General features: G+C 41.3%; 1 protein-coding gene across 4 annotated transcripts in view; it reads right to left on the bottom strand.

Moving 5' to 3' along the window:
* The window catches only part of ACTR8 (actin related protein 8), a 25,151-nt gene extending 6,420 nt beyond the window's left edge, over positions 1–18,731 (bottom strand). The window contains exons 1-13 of one of the 4 annotated variants that reach the window (XM_024244727.3): positions 18,503–18,701; positions 16,459–16,629; positions 14,875–14,985; positions 14,164–14,268; positions 13,731–13,904; positions 13,138–13,231; positions 12,457–12,589; positions 10,741–10,894; positions 6,158–6,253; positions 5,509–5,649; positions 4,362–4,626; positions 3,124–3,287; positions 1,798–1,986 (exon numbers count right to left, since the gene is read on the bottom strand). In XM_024244727.3, the coding sequence (XP_024100495.1) occupies positions 1,843–1,986; positions 3,124–3,287; positions 4,362–4,626; positions 5,509–5,649; positions 6,158–6,253; positions 10,741–10,894; positions 12,457–12,589; positions 13,138–13,231; positions 13,731–13,904; positions 14,164–14,268; positions 14,875–14,985; positions 16,459–16,629; positions 18,503–18,625 (1,875 nt within the window). In that variant the 5' untranslated portion in view covers positions 18,626–18,701 and the 3' untranslated portion in view covers positions 1,798–1,842. Of the gene's footprint in view, positions 1–152; positions 1,987–3,123; positions 3,288–4,361; positions 4,627–5,508; positions 5,650–6,157; positions 6,254–10,740; positions 10,895–12,456; positions 12,590–13,137; positions 13,232–13,730; positions 13,905–14,163; positions 14,269–14,874; positions 14,986–16,458; positions 16,630–18,152; positions 18,441–18,502 lie in introns of those variants that run through there. The other 3 variants (XM_024244729.3, XM_024244728.3, XM_063722068.1) reach the window with 3 other exon arrangements.

Below are 18,731 nucleotides of genomic sequence, written 5' to 3'. Positions count from 1 at the left end.
AATCTTCTCTGGAATGTGGATCAATTTCAGATGGATGACTATTAAAATGTGTATATTTGCAGATTATCCTTAAAGGGCCACCTCATGCCTTCTAATTTATGTCTTACGGATAAAAAATCAAAATGAAGCATAAAGTAAAAACTGTGTCCAGGTTTACAAGTGGACACTCAGTAATAGCTGAGGCAATATATTTAATGTAGCAAATTTCACTTATTTGTCATGATCAGTTTTCACAGTGCTTGTAAGTGCTGGTAACAAGATGGACATGGTTTAGGTCAAAACTTGGACCAGAAACCAACTTCCTTTGAAACAGCTCTACCAGTTAAAAGAGCAATATGCTGTTAGGTGAAGAACTATTTAACAGAAATACATTATGTTTTTGCAAACAGGCAGCTGATCCGAAATTGTGTTGAAACACCTCAGAAACATAAATGACATCAATATTCTATAAATTAATGTTGTTAACAAATTTAAAAAATAAAACATACAATTTTCAAATTGAAGGCACACATCCCAGTTGGTACCGGCAAGTTTAAATTATTTTTAATACTGGTGGACTCTTCATTTGTAACCTACTGAGCAGTTACAGAGGGTACTCCCATTGATACAAAATGCTCAGATACCGGCATTTCTCCACATCCAGAGTTCTTTCTATATTCCATTCTGATTTCCATCCCTTATCTGTTTCCTGCTTTTGTCCTTCCCCGGTCTCACCCCCATCTCTAGCCATGGTAAGTGAGATGGCGGAAGCAGGTGCCTAGGAGCAAGCAGCAGGAAGCAGCATTTTCCCACTCCTCCCAGAGCTCTGGGCTCCCAGACTGTGTTCCTGCCTCTGGACAATGCCTTCTCTTCCTCCTGGGCTCAGAGGGCTTCACCAGAGCCTGGACCACCAGTGGTAATAGCTGCATTATTTAGATTTTGCTTCAGGATGCTCAGAGGTTAAGGTTAACTGATCATACTGAACATCATGAACTCCAAAAGCTTTCACTTAATCCTTCAGGTAAAGGAAAATTGGGGCTTGATGACTAAGTTGGTAGTATTAATAACTACATCAGTCACCATATCTGTACAACACAAGAACTCTAAATTATACCCAAACCATTTCTATTTGGCTTTAGGAAGAAAACAACATTTCCTTTTCAGCGTTTGTTCTGTTTTAGCCAAATAAAAATTGTTTTCTTTCTTCCTCTAAGCTCACCCTACGGCATGTCAGGTAACAAAAGCCAGTCTGCTCAGCCTTCCATCTTTACCTTTGGAAATCGAGACCTGAATGGGTCCCATTCTTTTTCTGTAATCCAACAGAAAATGAAAAAAACCAAAAACTACCAAAACTTTTTCCCCATTTGGGATTCTAAGAGAACACATGAGTCACATCATAAGTGCATTTAACTCAGACAACTTTAGATCCTCATGAAATACTAGACAAGAGAGAAAACGGCATGAGTGGACAGTTCTCCCTCATCACACACTATCCCTCATGGTTGCATGAGGCTGCCTGCTGATGAGATTCAACAAGCCAAGTTAAATGAAGAGCTTCACCACATGAGAGCCTTCAATAGCAACGTTTACATCACTGGGGAGTTTATGAGACCCTGAGACAGGGCAAGAGAGTTTACAACTGAAGAGAAAGTTCCTATTTATTCTCAAATGCCCTGACTAAACTGCTCAAAAGCAGTTTATAATTTCAAACCAATGTCATGTCCTCAACATAAAGTTCAAATTCATTTACTGTCCATGACACTTAAGCATCTAGGTCAATAAATTACAATACATATATTCTGTAAGAGTCTTTTATACCAAGAAGCTTGTTTTTGGTCTTCGGCAGTGACATTTCCTCCCCATTCACCACACAAACGCAGCCCGCTCTCGTAACATGCGGACACCAAAGCGCTGCCACTCTCGCTGATAAATCCACAGTTCCTGTGTTGTATCCAAACAAGCCAACACTGCCCCTCCTTTCCATGCAATCAGCCGGGGGTCCATGTCCTAGAGAAGGGATGAAGACATTTCAGCCTAATCACATAAGACATATACTCAATCATTTACTTGAATATGGGGCCGAGAAAAATCCCTGCTGAGTCAATACCTAGTAAGCCAGGCTTTCACCCTGTATTAAAGACAGCAGGACGGCCAGGCGCGGTGGCTCACGCCTGTAACCCCAGCACTTTGGGAGGCCGAGGTGGGCAGATCAGGAGGTCAGGAGATCAAGACCATCCTGGCTAACACGGTGAAATGCCGCCTCTACTAAAAATACAAAAAATTAGCCAGGCGTGGTGGCGGGCACCTGTAGTCCCAGCTACTCAGGAGGCTGAGGCAGGAGAATGGCGTGAACCTGGCAGGCAGAGGTTGCAGTGAGCCAAGATCGCACCACTGCACTCCAGCCTGGGTTACAGAGCAAGACTCCATCTCAAAAAAAAAAAAAAGAAAAAGACAGTAGGATTTATGAACTACAGGCATCTTTCTGTTTCAATAGCCAAGAAAACTTTTAAATTTTTATAACTAAAGATGCTACTATTTACTACTATTGCACAAATACCCTGTTTACCCTGTACACAGGAACATATATAAATAAATAACTTACTTATTTCGAAGTTTGAGTGGAATAAATAGATCCCCACAATCCCTCCCTCAGGATTAAAAAGAAATAGGAACATTTCCAGGAATTGTCAGTAAGATTTAATAAAACACACAAAATCTATTTCTAAATTCCTGGGTTTATCTTTCTTTTCAAGATAGTTCAAACCAAAAAGATCCTTAAAGATCATCTGGTCCAGGGACCAGAAGTAGATCCTTAATATAAAAAAGAGATTAAAATGGAGCTGTTCTGGCTGGCAGGGCTTGAGAGCAGTCGGTCCTCCCCTTGCCCCACCTGGTCCTTTAACAAAGGTGGAATTCAGTCATGCTAGTTTGGGGAGCACAGCAGGGGAAAGCAGCAGAAATCCAGTACCTTAGGCCAGAGCACCTTCCACCACATCTATGGCTTGCTGAAATTAACTTTTCCACTTGCCCTAAGCCCTCAAGAACTCCTCAGACACAAGCCCATGCTTCCCAGGATTTGATCTGTCCACATACAAGGCTGGTTTCATTTGCATACAGCCCAACTTGCACAATGAAACAACCTACCTTAGGCCTTGTGATCACATCCACATTTTCAATAATTCGCCTGAAGGATGGTGGCATTTTGTTGAGAATTCTGTGCTGCAGAAATTCTTGAGCTTTATGAAACATCAAACCACCTCCCACCACTAGGATGGAGCTGTACATCTTCTTTTTGGTGTCGTCAGATGCTGAAAAGACAGTTGACATCCTCCATGCTTTTCTCTCCACATCCATAATTCTAGGACAAGCCACCAACACCCCTTGCTTGCGCAAGTGCAATAGCCTTCTCAAAGATTTCCCTCCAGCCCACCCTCCACACTGCAGCCAGGGGAACCCTACAAAACACAAATGTAGGCATGTTGCCACACCACTGCAATCCTACTTGCAGGATTAGGATCAAAATCTTTAAAGGAGGCCGAGCATGGTGGCTCACGCCTGTAATCCCAGCACTTTGGGAGGCCAAGGTGGGCAGATCACGAGGTCAGGAGTTCAAAACCAGCCTGGCCAACATAGTGAAACCCTGTCTCTACTAAAAATACAAAAATTAGCCGGGCATGGTAGCGTGTGCCTGTAGTCCCAGCTACTCGGGAGGCTGAGGCAGGAGAATCACTTGAACCCAGGAGGCAGAGGTTGTGGTGAGCCGAGATCACGCCATTGCATTCCAGCCTGGGCAATGGAGTGAGACTCTGAAAAATAAATAAATAAAATCTTTAAAGGGACCCACAAGATCCACTACGGGTGGTCCTCACCTGCTTCTCTAGGCTCATCCTCACACCCTGCTTCCCAGCCACACTGGTCTTCACAGGCTTCTTCCTCTACCCCATCTGTGACTGCTAACTGACCTCTTTCATCCTTTACGTCTCTCTCAAGGTCCGCCTTCCTCAAGGAAGCTTTCCCTGCCTCCCACCTCCCATACCATCCCCTAGTGAGTAAAGATTCTATGTGAAATTCCTCAAATGTGAAATTACCATTGGCAGGTGCTACAAAGTTGAGCTAAAGGGTACTGACTGCTCAATAGTAGCATGCCAGTGGTAATTTCACATTTGTGTAATAATCTGACTTATTTTGGCCTCTTCCACTAGGCTATAAACCCATCCTACTTTGTTAATGTATTCCCAACACCTGGCAATGCAAGCCAAGTAGGCACTTAATCATTTTTCAATGAATATGTTATACTGCACAAGTATATCCTAGACTGAACCAATTTATTTAACTGCTATCTTGTTTCACTGCTATCTCCCGGTCTCCCCAGATGTGCTTACAACAGCAGTCTATGCTATGAAGGATGGCTTTATCCAGGCCCAGGGCTTTCCCTTCAAACAGCGAGATGGCAGTCTTCCTGGACATCAGTGCAGTGAGGGCCTCCTCGGAATCGTTGCCGGCCATCAGGCCATCTCCCTGTGCGGACCCCAAATCTACCTCCTGGGAATGGAGTCTTTCTGGAAGATCAGAGGACTGGCCACGAAGATCCCCTTCAAATCCAATAGGTTTGGATGCAGACTTTCGGTCAGCAGTAGCTTTTGCAGACTTTAAATCAAAAGGACAATCAAGTAGGTGGTATTTCTACAACAGAACACTATTGATGTTGTCTAGCTAGATCTCTCCCTACCCTACTACTATAAAACAAAAGCCACACAGCAATACAACCGCCCAGCACCCATTCCCAGGTGACTCAGGAATGTGAGACGGTGCACAGATGAAGATGCTTTGACCATTCCAAAGCAGGGTAGCTGCTGGTAGGCAGGGTAGCTCTCAGAACCTTATCATCACTGGTTAGATTTTAAAAGTGAAATACCAGTGCAGACATTCTTCCCCGTGCCCTGAGTTTTTAAATGGAGTATTCCAGTGGGATTCACGGGCCATGACTGTTAAGGAATTCTTATTTTCAGATCCTATATGAGTCCACCTCATGCTTGCGTCTGGGGAGGAACAAAGACTAGAAAATCTAGTCTCCATCATAAGCTGGTACTGCTTCATTAGCAGACAAGACCTTCAATTTGTGCCCCTGTACCAGACATCGTATTATGGGGATCCGCTTTCAATAAAGGAATTCGGCTCTTTGGCTATGCCACGCATCTTTCACAAAATTAAGTAACAGGTGAGATTTTAATGAAAATACTACTGAAAAAATATTCAGAAGTAGATAATGTAAGTAAATGATATACACCAAAAGGAAAGTGTCATTAACTTTTAAATGTATGGACTAGCATTCAGAAAATTAATGTTTGCTGAATAGAGAAATACGTCTTCCAGATTTTAAACTCAGACTTCAGTTCATCTACAATTCTAAAAGCTATATCAGTGTTATTATGCTGGAAGACAGAACTGATTACAATGGCCTATTAACTGCGGACAAATTTCTCCTTCAGGGACAAAACTCTCTCTTCTCCTACCAGAATTGCCACGGACCTGTTCTTGTTTGCTCTGTGTGGCCAGCAGGTAATGTTCATCGTGAGGATCCTCAGGATCGCCCTGAGATCTGTGCTGCAAAGTCGTCATTTTCTGTCCAACAATTCCAAAAGTTGCAGGGTAAAACAAAGCCATTGGAGCCTGTACATGGAAGGAAAAGAGTGATCAACAAAAGATACTGCCTCCTGAAAAAAACTGATCCACTGAATTCTGTTCTTCTAAAAACAAAACTGGCAGATCAGATTCCCTAAGTTAGACTGGGCAATGTTCTCTTTTGGGAGTGGCATTATTTCTCTGGTGTACCATAGGCCAGAAAACTCACTCATCATCCAACTAGATGGGTGATATGACACCATATGAGAGAAATCTCAAAGCAAATATCAAGTACCTCATAATCTACTTCATAATTTCCTAGTAAGAATGATACCTTTCTTTATAATTAATACCTCATCATATAGGGGCTAAATAGAAAGATATTCTTCAGATCCATTCTAGTCTATACCAGTGGCTTAAATGTTGGTTTAGTGGATAATCTACAATCAGCTGACATTCTGATTTCACAATGTTTCCAGCAAGTGCATATTCTCTCAGTTTGATTGAACCTGGATAACTTTCTTTCTACCCATGGAAACAGATACCTATAAGTTACCTGCAGTTTTTCATCTCCTAATCGAAACTGGTAAAGCAGGGCAGGAGAATCAGGATGTCGAATCTGAAACTCATGGTCCTGAAGCCCAGAGATGTCCTGATTCCAGGAAAAGATGCTGTCAGTGAATCAGTAAGAATGCATGTAAACTCTTCAAATTATGCTTCAGCCTCACCATCATCTAAATATCACCTATAAAAAGGCCAACCTACAGCTTTGTACCACTCTCACCATAATTTAATAAAACAGGAATTAAGCTGTACTTTGTTCCCCTATTTAACATTTCTGGAATTTCCACTGTTTGCATTATTTGTTTTCTCCATTATCAATATATATTAGTACAACAATGACCCAAATCAATAAAGCAAATTCCCTCAGTAACTGGGAAATTTACGGTATTTTTATGTTTCCCCAATTTTTTAAAATTTAGATTACCTGAAAAAAGTAAAAACAAGTCTCAAACAAAAAAAGGATACCAATCCATATATAGCAATGATTAAACATTGATTGTTTGCAATATTAAGAAAGTGCTTCAAATTATAACATTTAACAAAATGTCTGTACTTACATATTTACCTACTATCTTCCTTACACCTAAAGGTTTATCTTCATCTTTTATCAGGATGAGACAGAGAAATTTGCTAAACTCTTGTTTCCTAAAAAAATCAAACTGTTTTCCAGAGCCTGAGACACACCCTCACTGCTCGGACTTTAGCAAAAAAAACCTCACTCCTTAAGGGCTTTCACCTGCAGGCTTTATCTTGGGTTGAAAAAGGTAGTATATACAGTGCAATCAAGCTAGAACTCAGGATTAAGAATCTCACTCAAAACCGCTCAACTACATGGCAACTGAACAACCTGCTCCTGAATGACTACTGGGTACATAACGAAATGAAGGCAGAAATAAAGATGTTCTTTGAAACCAACAAGAACCAAGACACAACATACCAGAATCTCTGGGATGCATTCAAAGCAGTGTGTAGAGGGAAATTTATAGCACTAAATGCCCGCAAGAGAAAGCAGGAAAGATCCAAAATTGACACCCTAACATTACAATTAAAAGAACTAGAAAAGCAAGAGCAAACACATTCAAAAGCTAGCAGAAGGCAAGAAATAACTAAAATCAGAGCAGAACTGAAGGAAATAGAGACACAAAAAACCCTTCAAAAAATTAATGAATCCAGGAGCTGGTTTTTTGAAAGGATCAACAAAATTGATAGACCGCTAGCAAGACTAATAAAGAAAAAAAGAGAGAAGAATCAAATAGTTGCAATAAAAAATGATAAAGGGGATATCACCACCGATCCCACAGAAATACAAACCACCATCAGAGACATTACAAACACCTCTATGCAAATAAACTAGAAAATCTAGAAGAAATGGATAAATTCCTCGACACATACACTCTCCCAACACTAAACCAGGAAGAAGTTGAATCTCTGAATAGACCAATAACAGGAGCTGAAATTGTGGCAATAGTCAATAGCTTACCAACCAAAAAGAGTCCAGGACCAGATGGATTCACAGCCGAATTCTACCAGAGGTACAAAGAGGAACTGGTACCATTCCTTCTGAAACTATACCAATCAATAGAAAAAGAGGGAATCCTCCCTAACTCATTTTATGAGGCCAGCATCATCCTGATACCAAAGCCGGGCAGAGACACAACCAAAAAAGAGAATTTTAGACCAATATCCTTGATGAACATTGATGCAAAAATCCTCAATAAAATACTGGCAAACCGAATCCAGCAGCATATCAAAAAGCTTATCCACCATGATCAAGTGGGCTTCATCCCTGGGATGCAAGGCTGGTTCAATAAACGCAAATCAATAAATGTAATCCAGCATATAAACAGAACCAAAGACAAAACCACATGATTATCTCAATAGATGCAGAAAAGGCCTTTGACAAAATTCAACAACGCTTCATGCTAAAAACTCTCAATAAATTAGGTATTGATGGGATGTATCTCAAAATAATAAGAGCTATCTATGACAAACCCACAGCCAATATCATACTGAATGGGCAAAAACTGGAAGCATTCCCTTTGAAAACTGGCACAAGACAGGGATGCCCTCTCTCACCACTCCTATTCAACATAGTGTTGGAAGTTCTGGCCAGGGCAATTAGGCAGGAGAAGGAAATAATGGGTATTCAATTAGGAAAAGAGGAAGTCAAGTTGTTCCTGTTTGCAGACGACATGATGGTATATCTAGAAAACCCCATTGTCTCAGCCCAAAATCTCCTTAAGCTGATAAGCAACTTCAGCAAAGTCTCAGGATACAAAATCAATGTACAAAAATCACAAGCATTCTTATACACCAACAACAGACAAACAGAGAGCCAAATCATGAGTGAACTCCCATTCACAATTGCTTCAAAGAGAATAAAATAACTAGGAATCCAACTTACAAGGGATGTGAAGGACCTATTCAAGGAGAACTACAAACCACTGCTCAAGGAAATAAAAGAAGATACAAACAAATGGAAGAACATTCCATGCTCATGGGTAGGAAGAATCAATATCGTGAAAATGGCCATACTGTCCAAGGTAATTTACAGATTCAATGCCATCCCCATCAAGCTACCAATGACTTTCTTCACAGAATTGGAAAAAACTACTTTAAAGTTCATAGGGAACCAAAAAAGAGCCCGCATCGCCAAGTCAATCCTAAGCCAAAAGAACAAAACTGGAGGCATCACGTTACCTGACTTCAAACTATACTACAAGGCTACAGTAACCAAAACAGCATGGTACTGGTACCAAAACAGAGATATAGATCAATGGAACAGAACAGAGCCCTCAGAAATAACACCGCTTATCTACAACTATCTGATCTTTGACAAACCTGAGAAAAACAAGCAATGGGGAAAGGATTCCCTATTTAATAAATGGTGCTGGGAAAACTGGCTAGCCATATGTAGAAAGCTGAAACTGGATCCCTTCCTTATACCTTATACAAAAATGAATTCAAGATGGATTAAAGACTTAAACGTTAGACCTAAAACCATAAAAACCCTAGAAGAAAACCTAGGCATTACCATTCAGGACATAGGCATGGGCAAGGACTTCATGTCTAAAACACCAAAGGCAATGGCAACAAAAGCCAAAATTGACAAATGGGATCTAATTAAACTAAAGAGCTTCTGCATAGCAAAAGAAACTACCATCAGAGTGAACAGGCAACCTACAAAATGGGAGAAAATTTTCGCAACCTACTCATCTGACAAAGGGCTAATATCCAGAATCTACAATGGACTCAAACAAATTTACAAGAAAAAAACAAACAACCCCATCAAAAAGTGGGCAAAGGACATGAACAGACACTTCTCAAAAGAAGACATTTATGCAGCCAAAAAACACATGAAAAAATGCTCACCATCACTGGCCATCAGAGAAATGCAAATCAAAACCACAATGAGATACCATCTCACACCAGTTAGAATGGCAATCATTAAAAAGTCAGGAAACAACAGGTGCTGGAGAGGATGTGGAGAAATAGGAACACTTTTACACTGTTGGTGGGACTGTAAACTAGTTCAACCATTGTGGAAGTCAGTGTGGCGATTCCTCAGGGATCTAGAACTAGAAATACCATTTGACCCAGCCATCCCATTACTGGGTATATACCCAAAGGACTGTTAAATCATGCTGCTATAAAGACACATGCACACGTATGTTTATTGCGGCATTATTCACAATAGCAAAGACTTGGAACCAACCCAAATGTCCAACAATGATAGACTGGATTAAGAAAATGTGGCACATATACACCATGGAATACTATGCAGCCATAAAAAATGATGAGTTCACGTCCTTTGTAGGGACATGGATGAAATTGGAAATCATCATTCTCAGTAAACTATCGCAAGAACAAAAAAACAAACACCGCATATTCTCACTCATAGGTGGGAATTGAACAATGAGAACACATGGACACAGGAAGGGGAACATCACACTCTGGGGACTGTTGTGGGGTGGGGGGAGGGGGGAGGGATAGCATTGGGAGATATACCTAATGCTAGATGACGAGTTAGAGGGTGCAGGGCACCAGCATGGCACATGTATACATATGTAACTAACCTGCACATTGCGCACAGGTACCCTAAAACCTAAAGTATAATAATAAAAAATAAATAAATAAATAAATAAATAAAAAAGAAAAAGGTAGTATAATGCTGTTACTTTATTTTATTTATTTATTTTTTTTTTTTGAGACAGAGTCTCGCTTTGTCGCCCAGGCTGGAGTGCAGTGGTGCGATCTCGGCTCACTGCAAGCTCCACCTCCCAGGTTCATGCCATTCTCCAGCCTCAGCCTCCCGAGTAGCTGGGACTACAGGTGCCCGCCACCACGCCCAGCTAATTTTTTGTATTTTTAGTAGAGACGGGGTTTCGCCGTGTTAGCCAGGATGGTCTTGATCTCCTGACCTCATGATCCACCCGCCTCGGCCTCCCAAAGTGCTGGGATTACAGGCATGAGCCACCGTGCCCAGCCAATGCTGTTACATTTTTAAGTATCTTTTAAATCTCTTAAATTTTTCCTAGAAACAAAAATAATCAGCAATATTGATTCTGCTCCCACCTGATCTAAATGACAAAAAGTTTCTTTAAGGTGCTGCAGAAGAAGACAATCCATTTTATTTGTTAACTGGCATTCTCTGTAAGGGAACCCAGCTCGCTGCATTAGCCAGTAAAAGCATCTTGACACATCAGATCCTCCATATGCCAGACAAAGCCTAAAGTTAAGAGAAAAGGGTAGATGGTTAATCTGTTGGTTAAGAAGGTGCAAAAGGTGTTTGAAGAAATCCATTAACGGCCGGACATGGTGGTTCCTGCCTGTAATCCCAGCACTTTGGGAGGCCAAGATGAGCAGATCACTTGAGGCCAGGAGTTCAAGACCAGCTGGCCAATATGGCGAAACACTGTCTCTACTAAAAATACAAAAATTAGCCAGGCATGGTGGTGCACACCTAATCCCAGCTACTCAGGAGGCTGAGGCACAAGAATTGCTTGAACCCAGGAGGCAGAGGTTGCAGTGAGCCAAGAGGTCATGCCACTGCACTCCAGCCTGGGTGACAGTAAGATTCTATCTAAAAAAAAAAAGAAACACAAAAAACAAACAAAAATGTCCATTAAACACAGTGATATATAGCAAGTTTCAAGAAATGTACGTTGAAAGGACAGAATGAATGGATGGGAGAAAAGGAACTTCAGCAAAAACCAGTGGGGAACACCTAAAGTCGTCATGATGTTTGCAAAATGTATCTGAGAAACCCAATACTCACTATTAAATCCAGCTCACTTCCCAGTCAATATGTGTTTATCATATGACAGTTGTTTGGCGGTCTACACTCACTAGCATATAAGGCAGCAATGACAATATAAGACAAACTTATGGGAGAACAGCTTAGAGAAAGCTGTCTACTAACTGAAGGTTTCTACAATTTGGGAAGACAGCTGCTATATTATTTTATTGGTAGGAAATGTGGGTCCAGCATTTTCTCCACACTTTGAGAACAAGTGGCATTGGATATTCTAACAACGGATGAGCCAAAATAACTCAAAATGGATTTTAGAATGTACTAGAACTTGGGGCAGGAGGCAGCAGATGACCCTTTCTCATGGACAATTTAAGCCCTCTTTTAAAGACTCAAACTACCTAATGTGGAGGACGGGAAGAATGAAAGCATCCTGAGGAGCAGCAAGAAGCCATCTCTGGAGCACAAAATGCTTCAGAGAGCCCATACCTGCATTACCTGAGTGTGCTTACATATGTCAGGCTTGCCTGAAGGACAAGCTGCAAATCTGGTCCTAATAGTTATTTTCTTTACCTGTCTATCATCATACAGTTACTCACCCACAGAACACCACTATGACAAAAAATGCAGATATTCAAAACACTAGCCAGAGAATTCAGATTGAAAAAGTCAATTTTCTCCTACACAACTTGCCTAAATAAAGCTCTGCTATAAGGGTGTGATCTGTAGCTCTATGCCAAACCACAGCTAAAGACACAAAGCTACTGTTTACGTTTCCTTTATGGGAAAGCACATAAAACATACCAGGACTTTCAGGGGCTGCTGATGTAAATTCATATTAAGAAGTTCCAATGGGAAGGGTAAAATGATTCGTTTTAGCCTTGCTAGAATTTGCACTTCCATAATCTTGCTGGTTTACCATGCAGACTTTTGAATTTATGGTTATCTTACAATTTTTAACCTGTGATTTTTTATTATTTACGGTTGAACAGATTATGAGGGAAGAGGGAACAGGGAATGCCACCTTCCAAGTTCCTTACCGAGTATTCCGATGAGACACCCCATCCTCCACACAACATACGCTTGTCTTCTGGTCCCCAACGTCTACAATACACGTGCTGCTTAAGCCACTTCCATAGGTGGCACACACAGACTCCTGATGGACCACGATCCCTGGGGAAAAAAAAAAGGCAGAGTAGTCATTAGCTGTAGCGCAGTAAAGATCCCAAAACAGATAATCAACTGAAGTGGGGAGCCTAGGGACCTCTGGGCAGGGCATCTGAGGAACACTGATCCTTTCAGAATAAGCATTTAAACAAGTCAGTAGGCCTGGCGCAGTGGCTCACACCTGTAATCCCAGCACTTTGGGAGGCCAAGGTGGGAGGATCACGAGGTCAGGAGATCGACACCATCCTGGCTAACACAGTGAAACCCCATCTCTACTAAAAAATACAAAAAATTAGCCGGGCATGGTGGTGGGCACCTGTAGTCCCAGCTAATCGGGAGGCTGAGGCAGGAGAATGGCGTGAACCTGGGAGGCAGAGCTTGCAGTGAGCTGAGAAAGCACCACTGCACTCCAGCCTGGGCGACAGAGACTCCGTCTCAAATAAATAAATAAATAAATAAATAAATAAATAAATAAGTCAGTAAATTAGATTAACTCTGTCATTAAAGAAAGAAAATTCCATTTAAAATAGGTTTCACTGGGATATCAGACATACCTGAAAAACCCATCTTCATTAGTATCATATTCACTAGTTCCTTCACATGCTGCTTATTATAGATATCAGGAATTAACAAGATACATCTGTAATACTAAAAAGAAGAACAAAGATAAAAGGGTTAGCACTCAAGTCTAGTCAGGTCAAATTCACACTCCTTTTTAGAGAGACTTCCCTCCAAAGGAGTAGCAGCTATGGTTACACACCCAGATTAAAGCTCAAACCTCTGTACTATCCTTTGGGTTTTATAAAGAAAAAAACATGCTCAAGTGTTTTTTTTTTCCTTGAAATTTTTAAAAACTTGTAAAATCAAAAATAAGACAACCGATGTGTCAATAAGGTCCAAAGAGAAGACAAAAATGAGCAAGCTTGCTGATTTGAGTAATAGAGACACCAAAGAAACAGAGAAAGAAAAAAAACACCAGAAGGGAATTAAGTGAAGAAGAAAAGACATCCTCATGCCACCAAGATCCTCACCCTGAAGGTCAAGAATGTTTCAAGAAGGACACTATATTACAAACAACTCGGTAACGTGTACTTTCATTGACCAAGAATCTTAAAAACAATCCAAATAACTGAGAATTTTAGCTCACCTTTAAATCTTTCAGTGGGATTTCCAAGTATTTTTGTATCGCATGAGACCATATTACTTCAATATCTGCCAGAACAGCTGTAAGAGAGCCCCCAGGGCCTGGGTGAATATTTAACTGACCTCTTCTGATAGGCCAGTGAATATTATAACAGTCCAGTGGATTAACATACAAGGCCTAGAAAAGGAGGAGGGAGATGAGTACTTTGTTAAAACTTTTCTCTCAAGGTTTTCTGGATTCATATCCAAAAATCTAACTAACGTTTGCTGAATGTGAGAAATGTTGAGAGTGAAGTAGGAGTCAGTGTGACTATCTGGTACTCAAAGTAGGGTTACAGAACGCTAGGAAACAACTAGGACTGGGTGGCAACGTAAGTGAATTTTAGGAGGAGGATCAGGTTCCCCTTCTTTCATTCTATTGTAAAGAAGTTTCTTACCTCTTCTCCTACTAAATACTCAGGGTGATGAGATGTGTTTGTCCACTTATTTCCTGAACAGTGATCTAAAATTGCAGGTCGCATCTGCTTATTGTAGGAGCGTGCCTGAAAAGAAAAACCATCAGAAAATTATCTCAATTTATTCAAGGCGGGGGCAACATAAGGGTCCTCCTTTTCTTCTCTCTCGCATACTAGACACATTGGCAAATTTTAATCACAAATATTTGGCAAAATATTGACGGGTTGCAAAAGGATTCTCTTGTCCTTTTTACAATCTTGGGGTTCTTTTTCCCCCAATTTTAACACCTAGGCTGTGATTCACAGCCAGTCCAAAATTAACACTAAATGCTGCTTAAAGCTGAATTCAACTTTATATGTAATACAGACTCCTGTCCATTCCTATCATATTGGTTTATCATATGAAATTGAAGAATGTAGTAAGAACAGTTTCCCACCAAGATCCTGGAATCACACCTTCTCAGGTAAAGTATAAACTTCCATCAACTTGCCTACCACCACCTTATAAATTATGTGGCTTGCCTAAGCATTTGTAACACTGACTCGGGTATTCTGTAAGTAGTTATGAGGGGTTTTCTTCCTTTTTAAGGAACTCCCATCTTGTATTTGCATAGTGATATAGGAAGAACATGTGAATGGTATTATGATACAAATAGTGGTGATAAAAGAATAAATCTGAAGAGTTGATCGAACCTGTTCAGGGGACACAGGAATGCGTCTTGTACCATTGGACATCTTTTTAGACCATATTGCTTGATCCACCATTTTAAGGCCATTTTGTCTTTGTTCATTACTTTCTGGTTTCTGGGGGAAAAATGAAAGACAAGCAGTACAAAGGATTTAATGAGAAGAGAAAGCAATTCAAAAACTACTAATTTAATCCAATCTTTGGAAATGCTCCTTCATCAACAAGTAGCATTTCCTTAATCTTTACCACATGTACTACTCTTAAGAATTCCCTCCAGCCTGGGCAACATGGCAAAACACCATCTCTACAAAAAATACAAGAAATTAGCTGGGTGTGGTGGCACAGGCCTGTGGTCCCAGCTACTTGGGAGACTAAGGTGGAAGGATTGCTTGAGCCCAGGAGGTGGAAGGTGCAATGAGCCGAGATCGCACCACTGCACTCCAGCCTGAAGAACAGAGCAAGACCCTGTCTCAAGAAAAGAAAAAAAGAATTCCCAGGAATCTTTTATTATAAATAAGTCAAAAGCAGCCCTCACTATAAAACAACTATATGCAAAATTTTCAAGTGATTTTTCATAAAATTTCTCACAGCACTAATCAAAGCATACCTACCTCATGTTTACAAAATATTTCAGAGACTCTTCCATACAATTATATAATTCTTATGTTTACAATTTTGACAATGACACATTCCTTCATATGTTGATCAGCAAGGCTTAAACTTATTGGTTACGCCATAAACTTATTGGTTCTCGTTATTATAGTATAAAGAAAACGACCATAAATATCTTTACAGAAATGTTTTCTTTTGATTTTTATTCCTTAAACGTACTCCCTAAAGTAGAATTATAAGATCCAAAGATCAATAATGAAGTGCAGACTCTTATATCAGCAAGTTATATTTAAACTTACAACTGGACTTACATAGAGTCTGCTAGTTACACTAAAAAATGGAACCCTAAGGCCTACTATCAGAATTAAAGAAACTTTACATTCCCAAAACTATCCTTGACTTAAAACTTCAAAGTAAAACGTGGATTATGATGTAATATATAGATTTATCATTGATCACAAAGAATTTTCCTGATAATTACCATCTGCAACATTGGATAAAGTAGATGCTTACAGCAAGAAAATTTTTTTTTTGCCTTGAAATTATGGTTAACCTAAGACCATAATAAGTGCTTATTGTAACAATCTAATTTGCTAATGGATTGAAAATAAGAGTTTGACTTATTGACTTAAACTGTAAGTATCTGAAAGAAATACTTACAGTTTAAATATGGCTTAATCAATAACTTTAAGCCTGTTAACAAGGACCTGAATGTATCACTTTAAGTGAGTGATGATTTTGTGTCTTCCATTATAGATCACCTTCATCAACACTCAATTCACCCTGAAAGACTTACTTTTGTTGTAACTAATTCTTTACATCTAAAGTCACTAGCTCTGATGAAAAATTAGTGACATTATTATTTTAAAACACAGCAAAGCTATGAAGATGTTTCTTTTAAGATTCTGGTGTACTTGTGTCTAAGCCCTCCCAGGGAAACAACCTTAGGCTTTCTCTCCAGGTCGTTTTTGACTTACATTTAGTCCCTCCCTTAGGAGCCAACTGTCCTTGTATAGGGGCTGCCCTTGTTGTTTGTGTCTTCGGGCAATGACATGAGGAATGCTGGCAGGAAGAGTGTCTGTGGCTCGACCAATCCTTAAAGTTGTTGAACCTGGATGTATGACAATGATGAAGTTGCTCTGGATTTGCTGCAGATATAAAACATAGATGTGTGACCTTTGTAAATAATATGCAGGTAACAAAGTTAAACAACATACACATAACAAACTAAACTAAGAAGCTGACTCAAAGGTATCAAAATAATTCAGTAGAGTTCTTTGAGAAGTATCCAATTACTGCTCTCTACCTAAACACAAACTCATTGTTTATTATATTCCCTTGACCTGAGTTATAGTACATAGCTCAACAAATATTTATTTAAATAAATGAAACAAAAATTATCCATTACAAATTAACATACAGTTATTGAGCATTTATGTGACTGAAGAAATGTTGCTATAGAATCCGGGCCCAGGCTCTGAATTCACAGATCTGTCTGCAAATTCAGACTGCCACCTCCTTGCTCTGAATGAAGCTCCTAACTCACAGTTACTGTGAGAATTAAATGAGTTATACATGTAACTCAGAGCTGGGCCACAGGAAGCATTCGAGGAATGTTGGCTCTTACTATAGTAAAGCCTTTCAACGTGATTCACTGCCTTCACAAGGGGTCAGACTCTGTGGCTTACATGACCCTCATGATATGGCCCCTGCTAAGATCTCCAATCCCCTTCCTTAACTCCAGACATCCTAATCTACTGGCTGGGCCTCCAACACTTCACATCCTCTGTTGGCACAAGTGTCTTCCACACTGTTTGTTCTTCCCTGAGATTCTCTCCTCCCTCTGGTTAGCTCCTAATCACCTTCAGGACTCTAAACAGATGTCACCTCACCTCCTTTGAAGAAACCTTCCCTGACTGTCAGGGATGGAGGAGGTACTTGCTTGAGTGCCCAATACTGCCCTCTGCACAAGCCCATTCCATGCCATGCTCTGATACCTGTTGTCCTATCTCCAAGTGTGACCTCTCCCCTCCTAATCACCCCCCAAGAGTGGGAGAATCCTAGAGGGAAGGATCTGGCAAGGCCCTTACAGACCATCCAGTCAGCCTTCTCAACTAGATAGATGGAGAAACCAGGCCTGTGCAGCAGTAATGGCCACTCTGGGCTTATGGTGTGCCAGGCACTGTCATACTAGTGATAGCTAACTAGTCGCTGCCCTACTAGTTAGGTATTACCCTTAACCCATCTACCGGTGAGGAAGCTGGATTAGAGATGTCCTACATGAAGTTCTGAGCAGTTTATGCCTCATTTCTTCTGTGAATTGTACACTGCCTGTGCCCGTTTTCCTATGTGAATGCTGTTTTAGTTACTGATCAGTAAGGTTTTGTGTACGTGTATACGTCTAAGGTCCTTTGCCAGGCATGCTACTGCAAATAATTTTTTCTGGTTAGTTTAGTTTAGTCTAATAGTGTTGTTTTTGATACACAAGCTCTTAATATATATTTAGACAAATGTCCACCATTTCTTTGCTTTCAAGCTTGAAATGACTTCTATTATCTGAGATTTCCTTAACAAAGGAAAAAGCCTGGACCCCAAACTATCCCTTAACAAGTACAGGCTGACGCTCCCAGTGAGCCAGCCTGGTCCTAAACTCTATCTGCCACCATCTAACCCTCACGGCAACTTGCGAGGCGGCTGGTATCACCGTGGTCGTTTTATGGTCGGGGAAGCTGAGGCCAGAGCCCGGGCAGGAGCGCACACAACCAGCCAGTGGGGCGTGCGGGAGATCGGAGCGGTGTCCCTGCGGGGGCTCCGCCTGGCTCCTGAGGCTCCGCGCCTCCCAGCCCTCGGCGTCCCGGCGCGCCACGACCCGGAAAGGAACGACCACTTCCGCACTCCCCACCAGGGGCTGGGGCCTGCAAGGGGGACTCGAAGCCTCCCGCTGCCTCCCGCCCCCTGCCTGGCAGCGGAGGACCCAAGCAAGGGCAAAGGGTTCCAACCCAGACCCGCCCCGAGCCGCACCTCTTGCAGCGACTCCGGCACCAGCGCGGGCACGATGGGCCGCTTCACGCCGCGCTGCTCCTTCTCCTTCTCGCCGCCCTTCTCCTTCCCATTCTCCGTGTCACCCTTCTCAGCCTGGGTCATTGTGGCCGGCGACACCCACCAACCTCTCGCCTCAGCGCCGCAGCCACGACTGCCGGGATGGAAGGGCCACCGCGCAGGCGCACGGCCGGCTGCCCACAGTCAAGAT

Source organism: Pongo abelii, chromosome 2, assembly GCF_028885655.2.
Source record: "Pongo abelii isolate AG06213 chromosome 2, NHGRI_mPonAbe1-v2.0_pri, whole genome shotgun sequence".
Taxonomy (NCBI): Eukaryota; Metazoa; Chordata; class Mammalia; order Primates; family Hominidae; genus Pongo; species Pongo abelii.
Note: the sequence above shows the minus strand (reverse complement) of the source record. Positions and strands in the feature narration are given on the sequence as shown.